This window comes from Vombatus ursinus, unplaced genomic scaffold (genome assembly GCF_900497805.2).
Source record: "Vombatus ursinus unplaced genomic scaffold, bare-nosed wombat genome assembly UNPS02014175.1, whole genome shotgun sequence".
Lineage (NCBI taxonomy): Eukaryota > Metazoa > Chordata > Mammalia > Diprotodontia > Vombatidae > Vombatus > Vombatus ursinus.
The window spans coordinates 739301-748718 of record NW_020953953.1 but is presented as its reverse complement, the minus strand read 5'-3'; the positions used below and the strand labels follow the sequence as shown (position 1 = coordinate 748718).

The window sequence follows — 9418 nt, the reverse complement described above, 5'->3', positions numbered from 1 at the left end:
GTGGAGAGAAACCTTTTGAATGTAATCACTGTGGAAAGACTTTCACACAGAGGTGCGATTTTGCTGCACACCAGAGAATTCACACTGGAGAGAAACCTTTTGAATGTAACCACTGTGGAAAGACTTTCACACAGAGGGGCAATCTTAGTATACATCAGAGAATCCACACTGGAGAGAAACCTTATGAATGTAATCAGTGTGGGAAGGCTTTCATATTTAGGTGGTATCTTACAGAACATCAGAGAATCCACACTGGAGAGAAACCTTATGAATGTAATCAGTGTGGGAAGGCTTTCACAATGAGGCAGAATCTTGCTACCCATCTGAAAATGCACAGTGGATGGAAACCATTTCTATGTAATCACTGTGGAAAGACTTTCGCACACAGGTACCATTTTGCTGCACATCAGAGAATCCATACTGGAGAGAAGCCTTATGGATGTAATCAGTGTGGGAAATTTTTCACAAGGAGCTCACATCTTACTTTACATCAGAGAATTCACACTGGGGAGAAACCCTAGGAATGTAACTAATGTGGAAAGGCTTTCAGACAGGGCTTCAGAATTGTTAACATCAAAATTTGATACTGACGAAAAATCTCCTTAAGGTAATTAACATAGAAAGATTTGACACTGACCTCAGATTTTGCTAAACATCAGAGAGTCCACGCTGCAGACCAACATCATGAATGTGATGAATGTGGCAGAGGTTTTAGTTACCACTCAATATATTTAACAGAAGAGGTTCCACATTTGGGAGAAGCCTTATGAATATAACCAAAGTGGTGATGCATTTAGGTACCAATCATCTCCTATTGCCCATCTCAGAAGTCATATTAGATAGAAATGTCATGAATAAGGAAAGGCATTCAAATGGGGTTCAGAGTTTCTGCAGTTTTAGAGAAACCATTTTGAGGAGCAGGTCCCTGTGCACTCAATATGGGAAGGCTTTCAGCTAGAGATCATCTCTTACTTTCTATCAGAAGTTTCATTGTGGAGAGAAGCCTTACAAATGTGCTCAGGGAGGCTGTGCTTTTCTCTGGAGGAGGGTGATCAGTAGACACCCTTATTTCTACTGGAATGAAGGTGGACAAAGGCAATGGATGTGGGAAGGGCTTTCCCTAGAGCTCCTACTTGACTGTACTTTGGAGAAATTATACTGGAGGTAAAACTTTGGAACCTAATTACCAAGGGAAGGCCTGCTGCTGCAGCACAGACACAGATTTTCCAACAAAAGAGACCTCATTAAAGATCCCTAAATTCCATCCTGCGTCTAAAATGGTATACATGTAAGGATTATTCCATGAAATTCCAATGTTTGTCTTCCCTCCTCAGCATTTCATGGTGTTCATAGACTCTTATTTCTTCTAACACATTTTGTAGACCTGAATGAATCCTCATCCAACCAACAACTTTCCCTCTTGCTCCAGTTTTCCAAGACTAATTAGATGCCTCTGGTGTTTTTTTAATCTCCACTACTCTGTGCTGTGCCCTCCTCTCAGGGACTCTGTGACCTCCTAGGCATTCCCTTTTCCCTTATTTTAAAAAACAAAAATAAAATACTCTTTTCCCCTCCCCCCCACTGGCTTATTTTCTTTTTTTTAATTTCTTTTTATTAATTTCTTTTAATTTATCAATAATCACTTCCATATGCTTTTGAGTTTAAAATTTTTCTCCCCCTTCCTCCCCACCACCCTCCCCAAGACAGCACACAATGTGATATAGGCTATATATATACATTTCTGTTAAACATATTTTCACATTAATGATGTTGTAAGTAAAAATTAGAACCAGTAGGAGGAACCACCAGAAAGAGAAAACAAAACTCAACAGAAGAGGAAAAAAAAATAGCAAATAGTATGCTTTGATCTGCATTCAAATTCCATAGTTCTTTCTTTGGATGTGGATAGCATTTTCCATCATGAGGCCTTTGGAGATGTCTTAGATCCTTGTATTGCCAGGAAGGGTTAAGTTTATCAATATTAGTCATCACACAATGTGGCTGTTAATTGTGTACAACGTTCTCTTGGTTCTGCTCACTTCACTCAGCATCAGTCCATACAAATCTTTCCAGGTTTTTCTGAAGTCCAGCTGTTCATCATTTCTTATAGCACAATAGTATTCCATTACATTCATATACCACAACTTGCTCAGCCATTCCCCAATTGATGGATATCCTCTCAATTTCCAATTTTTTGCCACCACAAAAAGAGCTGCTATGAATATTTTTGTACATGTGGGTCCTTTTCCATTTGTATGATCTCTTTGGGATATAGCCCTAGAAGTGCTATTGCTGGGTGAAAGGGTATGCACATTTTTATAGTCCTTTGGGGGTAGTTCCAAATTGCTCTCCAAAGTGGTTGGATCAGTTCACAACTCCACCAACAATGCATTAGTGTTCCAATTTTCCCACATCTTCTCCAACATTTACCTGTTTTGTCATGATGACCAGTCTGATACGTGTGATGTGGTACCTCAGAGTTGTTTTGATTTGCATTTCTCTAATCAGTGATTTAGAGCATTTTTTCATATGACTATAGATGGCTTTAATTTCTTCATCTGAGAACTGCCTGTTCATGTCCTTTGACCATTTATCAATTGGGGAATGACTTGCATTCTTATAAATTTGACTTAATTCTCTATATGTTTTAGAAATGAGGCCCTTATCAGAGACTGGTTGTAAAAATTCTTTCCCAATTTTCTACCTTCCTTCTAATCTTAGTTGCATTGGCTTTGTTTGTGCAAAAACTTTTCAATTTAATGTAAACAAAGTTACCCATTTTGCTTTTCATAATGTTCTCTATCTTCTGTTTGGTCATGAATTCTTCTGTTCTCCATAGATCTGATGGGTAACCTATTCCTTGCTCTCCCAGTTTGTTTATAGTATCAGCCTTTATATGTAAGTCATGAACCCATTTTGACTTTATTTTGGTATATGGTGTGAGATTTTGGTCTATGCCAAGTTTCTGCCATACTCTTTTCCAGTTTTCCAGCAGTTTTTTTCAAAGAGCGGGTTCTTATCCCAGAAGCTGGGGTCTTTGAGTTTATCAAATAACAGATTACTATAGTCATTGACCACTGTGTCTTGCATATTTAGCCTATTCCACTGATCCACCACTCTTTATTTCTTAGCCAGTACCAAGCAGTTTTGATGATTGCTGCTTTATAATGCAGTTTAAGATCTGGAATGGCTAGGCCACCTTCCCCTGCATTTCTTTTCATTAGTTCCTTTGATATTCTGGACTTTTTGTTCCTCCAAATGAATCTTGTTATTTTTTCTAACTCTATAAAATAAATTATAAAATTTTATAAAATAAAATAAAAATAGTTTGATTGGTATGGCACTGAATAAGTAAATTAGCTTAGGTAGAATTGTCATTTTTATTATATTAGCTTGGCCTACCCATGAGCAACTGATGTTTTTCCAGTTATTTAGATCTGACTTTATTTGTGTGAAAAGAGTTTTGTTATTGTGTTCATAGAATTCCTGGGTTTGTTTCAGGAGCTAGAGTCCTAAATATTTTATAATGTCTACAGTAAGTTTAAATGGAATTTCTCTTTCTATCTCTTGCTGTTGGACTTTGTTGGTAATATATAGAAATGCCAATGATTTATGTGGGTTTATTTTATAGACCACTGGTGTATTTTCACAAATTTTTCCAGAAAGCCTTGTGTTTCTCTCTAGCTGGCTTGACATGCACTGCATGGGAGTTTAGTCCAAAACCTGCTCCCTTAAGTGGACGGTTTAGAACTGGCTCGATTTGGGATTTGGAGGTACAAGGTTATGTGCCCTTAGAAGAGTAGATCTTCCCAAGGGGTGCCAATCAACTCTGATTGGTCAACACAATTGCAGGTGTGGTATCTTGAGTTAGTGATTTATGTATCTTCATCCTGACCTGTTCTATCAGACCACTCCCAGTCTTGGGCTACCTAGGCAGAAGAAAATGTCTCTACCCAAACCTGAGCAGATTAAATCAATTCAGATCTGCCCCGGAGTTTGCCCAGGATAAGATTATCAGTAATGTCCTTGTGAAAAGTGAAGGAGGGCTGAGAGCCCTAAATCACAGCCATTTAGGGTTAAAGTCAGAGGCAGAGTAGGAGGGTTGGGGTTAGAGTCAGAGGCACTTGTCCCTAAGTAACTCTAACCATAAATGCCTCTGACTTTAAAGCTAAAGATGCAGCACTAGGGAAATAAGGATTGTGCCAATTGAAATGTGTCCCCAGTAAGGAGAGCAGAACCTCTGGGTGGCCTCTAAATGGCTGAGTGAAGCAGGAATCATGGCATGAATGTGGAAACAAAGACCACTTCTTGGTCTTTAAAGGCTAGTCACTTAGAGTACAGGTAGGCCATCTGCCTCTCTCACTTCCTGGCTCAGACCTACCTGGGAACTGCAAGCCCAGCACTGTATTTTCAGGAGACATAATTATCTCAAGGAAAAGGGCTGCTTCTCCCATCCAGGGAGTCTGCCAGGAGGAGGAGTCCAAGGCAGAATTTGCCTAGAAGTATGGGCCATATGGAAAGGAGAAGGCCCTAGGGGCCTCTGTGAACCAAGGCTTTTATGAGGGGTCCAGGTGGCTTTTTCTGCCTCATTCCTGAGGCCCCAGGATCATCCTCTTCCTCAATTCACACTCATGGCTAGAAACTCAGGCCCCTGTCTTTTTCTCCACTCCTATTCCTGGTCTCCATCAGCTGCAATGCCATGGCCATGGTAATGACCCTTCTTCCGCCTTGACCTTGTCCTGGTCCACCAGCATCCACTCCAAGGCTCACATTCTACCTGGGCCAAAATGCAAAATGCAAAAGCCTGGTTCCCCCTGAGAGCTCCTCCTCTCTCATCGGTCCATCCCTTCCCAAACTTTCTTTGATTCTATGGTGGGACTCAGACCTTTCTCCTTCTGAGTAGAAAGACAGCCACAATCAAACTTTGGCTGTAGACTAAGCCAGAGGAGTGGGCTTATATTTTGAGGTGCTGGCAACAAATGGAAATGAGTTTGTCCTAAACTGAATTAGAATGTGGTCTCCCTTAAAGTTGCATGTGTTCTCCTTTCAAGATACCTGTGATGTTTTGCCCTCTCTCGATGGGTCATACCTTCCTGAAAAGTAACTCTTAAAATTTGGCATTAAGGCAATATGTTTCCGAAATTACAAAGATGAGAATGAAGAATATCATGGGATCAAAAGGACTCTATCCTGATAACTGAATGCAGTCAGTCTAGAGCAGAGGTGGGGAACCTGCAGCCTTCAGGCCACATGGGCCTTCTAGATCCTGAAGTCAGGAAGACTCATCTGCATGAGTTCAGATATGGCCTCACTAGCTCTGTGATCCTGAGTCATGTAAGTCAATTAACTCTGCCTCAATTCATCATCTCTGAAATGAAATCGCAAACCACTCCTATATCTCTACTCAGAAATTCTCACATGGGGTCTAGAAGAGTCAGACACAACTGAAACAATTCAATAACAACTAAGGAGTGAGTGAGAGAGGAAATTAGAAAGTTTAGAGGGATGTTTCAAGGAGTTTGAGAATAGGAGGTGAGATAGAATGATTGCTGGAGGGTGCTAAGGGTTTAGGGAAAGCTTCTGTAAAGATGGGAGAGATCGGTATGTTTGAAATCACTAGGAAAGGGACCAGCTGATAAAGAAAGGTTGAAAATGTGAGGAATCCATCTATTGGGAATGACTTAGTATGTTAACTGCTGGGGAGGATAGGATAGGATGGGATTAAATGGCCATGTACCTGGTTGGCCTTTGCAGAGACAAGGCTCCCACTTTCTTAGAGAATGGAGGAAAGAAGGCCGCTAAGATCCCACGAAGAGGTTCTGAGGAGAGAATGTAAGCAGTTATTCACTCTACACTTATTAAGTGCTTCCTATGTGCCAGGCCCTGTGCTTAGTAGGGCTTATGCAAAAAGAGACAAACAGCAGTGTCTGCCCTCAGGGAGCTCACAGTCTAATGAGGGAGACGACAAGCACACAGTTATGTACAGCTGACAATGGAATATAATTAGGAGAATGAAGGCTCTAGAGTAAAAAGATTTGAAAAGAAGGTGATTTCTAAATCATGGTGGGCAAAGTAAAAAGCAGGATCCTCAGATGAGAGTGTTTGGGTAGTCACAAGTCAGTAAGCATTTATTAAGCACCATCTATGCACTGTGCTAATGTCTGGGGATTCAAACAGAAAAGAAGACTGTCTTCTCCCCATGGAGTTTTCATTTTCAAGGCAAGACAACACACCAAAGGAAGAGGTTTGGGGCTAAAGACAGCAGACACTGGGACTTGGTGGCACAGTCAGTGAGAAGTCCCAGAGTAGTGCAGCCAGGGGCAGATGTGGAGATGTGTGAGCTGACCCTCTCCTTTGTGGAGGTTTGGAGTCCATGAGCTCGCCCCATGGTGGGGAAGAGACTGTGGGGGGATGGAGAAGGAAAGAGGTGTGCAAGAGCTGATAACAAGAAGTTAGGGATTCCAGAGGTGAACTATCAATCAATAAAACCATGGCCTTCCTACAGTGATTGTTCACATTATGAACGAACATAGTGCAAAGAAGAGTCACGACTCAGAATACCTAGTGAAAAGAACATATCTGTTTCTTCTTGGGAATCTAAAAAAATCAGGAAATAATGCCTTAATTGCACAGAAGTTCAATAAAGAAATAAAGGAAGCTAAAAGTGAAATTATACATTACAAATACAAGACAAATCAGATGTTTTAAATAAAATCTAAGGGACAAAAAAGCGAAGAGATTTTTATGTATGAGAAAGAGAATTGCTCCAATAATAGAACTTCTTTGCATATCATACCATTCTGCTTGAAATGGAAGGGCATCAAAAGCCAAATGTCTTGGCTAAACACATATTTTGCATGTAGGAGACTGGGAAATGAGATGAGCTCTCCTAGGCATCAAAGGATCGGAAGAATTGTTCAATTTCTTGTATGATATCCATCAGTCTGCCTCTTGAATCATTCTCTTGACTCCTGATCCCCAGTGTTCCAGAGATCTAGCAGCATGTTGAAATAACCTATTTTTCATAAACTGTCAACATCTTTCTGATTCTTCAGCTCAACCTCTAACCCCAGTTGATAAACTACTACATTTTTAAGGAAGCAAGGAACCCTCCTTTCCCCACATAGTTACTCTTATTTCTCTGTAATTAAATATGGAAATGAATGAATGTATTCCATCACAATTGAAAGCAATCATAAAGCAAAGACAGAAGATGTTTTGACAGTAACACGTTATACCCAGTGCCATCTCAACCCTTCAGGATAAGAACACGGCTTCTTCACTTGGCTCCAGATACTCTCATCCACTCAGTTGAGGCCATATTGTGAGTAATCTCTCTTCAGAATTCTTTTCATACTTTTCTCTACTTAAAACTTTATTATAGACTTCTAGGGAATTTATTTAATAATTTCTTTATTCTGTCCTCAGGGATCACTGTTAAGTTGTCTCTCCCCCCACCGCCTCCAGAATACACAGTACTTACCACCACTTAAAGTGTCACTTATGACACAGGAGGAATTACACAGGACCTCACTTTCTCCACAGATTCTTAGGCATCACTAATAAAGCACATATCTTCTCCTTAATTCCATCGGGAGAAGCATTGTATACCAAGATATTTTTCTAGCATTTATTATTCTATTATGATTCTCACTTCAGATGTAAAATGCTTTTCTCAATATTTCATTGGATTTTTAATGACTGATTTCAAGTTTTATAAATTCTCTCAAATTCTCATGTCAAATATTCAAAGATCTTTGCAAAATCTATAAGAATATGAGTCATTTCCCAATTGATAAATAGTTTTCCAGTCCAGGAATCCAAATAGGAAAATCCAATAGAGAAATTCAAATTCAAGCAAACTTAGGACATTATTTTATACCCATCAGATTGGCTAAAGTGATTGGAAGAGGAAATGACAAATGTTGGAAGGGATGTGAAAAAGTGCAGAGACTAATTCATTGTTGGTTGAATTGTGAACTGATCGAACCATTTTGGAGAGGAACCTGGAATGATGCCCATATTATGACCCAGCAATACCACTACTAGGTCTATTTCCCAAGATGACTAAGAGAAAAGAAAATGAACTTAATGTTTTAAAATATTCCTAGGCTCTCTCTTTTTGGTGACAAAGAACTAGAAATTGCAGGGATTCACACCAATTGGGGGATGGCCATAGAGGGATTGAGTAGAACCCAAGGGAATGGTCAGTGGCTTCAGCTGGGGTTGAGGATGGTCTGTTGTGAATGCTAGGGAAGTGTTCAGCGCATCTCACTAGGCTCATGTAATTTTCACTTGTCAACGTGGCTCTGTCAGCACTGAATAGTTGAGGTGCACCATGGGTCTTTGGCCCATAAATAGCCTTCAAGGCCTCATACAAGTTCTTTGCATTGTTATTATCAGCATAAAACTGAATTTCACCTGCCTTCTTTCTGAGCCAAGAATCCTGCATCTCTCTAAGCTTTGCTGGTACTTCATTTCTGGTGGAGTTAAAGGCTATCTTCCTAGATATGGGTGAACTAACCTACTAGTAGGCTCTGTAGAGTTTTCATTATCTATTTATTAGATTTTGAATTTCCCCATCATTTTCATCAAACCAATTTGGATGTTTACAAGTGTTCTTTCCAAGATGAGTAAATGTGGTCCTGTACAACAAATCTCTGAAAGCTCCTCACTTCTTTCCTGCTGGAATGCTGCAGACCCTGTGTTGGCTCAGCTTTTTCTCCAAGTGATCCACAAACTGTTGTCCCATGGAGAATCACTCTAGGCTGTTGACATTAAGTCTGTAGCCATCTTGCCTCGTGGCTGCTGCTCTTGATGAATGTGAGTGTTTAGCTTGGAGTGAATAAGTCTCTGATGGGTCCAGCACTCTGTGGTGTGCTCCTCCTTTGTCACTCACACAGCCTATTTATCTCTTCTCCTTAAAATGAGGCAGTCTATTTAATGCCAACTTTTGTTCCAAGAGTATATTTGTTGCATTTAGGTTGGTGATGAGAAGGTTGTGGGGTTCATAAGTCTTCGGTAACCATTGCTACTGAATGTATTTATGTGTATATATCTTTTGGTGTACATATCTTTGATTGTTTTCTTCAACTTCAGCAACCAGGTTCAAATTTAGTGAGATGATTAGAAAACTCAGAATTTTTCTTGAAAAATGGACCTTCACAGATTCATGAGTGATGAGACTTCAAGTTGAAAGAAATCCATGACTCTAATATCAAGTTAGATAAAAATCCAAAGAGTGACTGTGAATTTGATGACATTGAAAAGAGATTCAAACAGTCTTCTATCCTAAATCACTGTAAGAAAATGGTGTCAGGCAATGACTGTCTTTAGGATAATGAGTATAACAAATGCTTTACTGGACTGGTAGAGCATTTGCAGTCCCTTGAGAAGCCTCTTGAAATGTAAATGTGTC

General features: G+C 39.9%; 1 protein-coding gene across 9 annotated transcripts in view; it reads left to right on the top strand.

The window, feature by feature from the left end:
• LOC114041545 (zinc finger protein OZF-like) overlaps positions 1-9418 on the top strand; it is a 42769-nt gene that overhangs the window by 11722 nt on the left and 21629 nt on the right. For 4 of the 9 annotated variants that reach the window (XM_027860050.1, XM_027860049.1, XM_027860047.1 and 1 more), the window contains one exon: positions 1-1566. This exon is cut by the window's left edge and continues 1023 nt beyond it. The exons of 4 other annotated variants lie outside the window; for them this stretch is intronic. In XM_027860050.1, coding sequence (XP_027715851.1) covers positions 1-521 — 521 coding nt within the window. In that variant the 3' untranslated portion in view covers positions 522-1566. Of the gene's footprint in view, positions 1567-9418 lie in introns of those variants that run through there. One more of the 9 variants, XM_027860051.1, reaches the window with a different exon arrangement.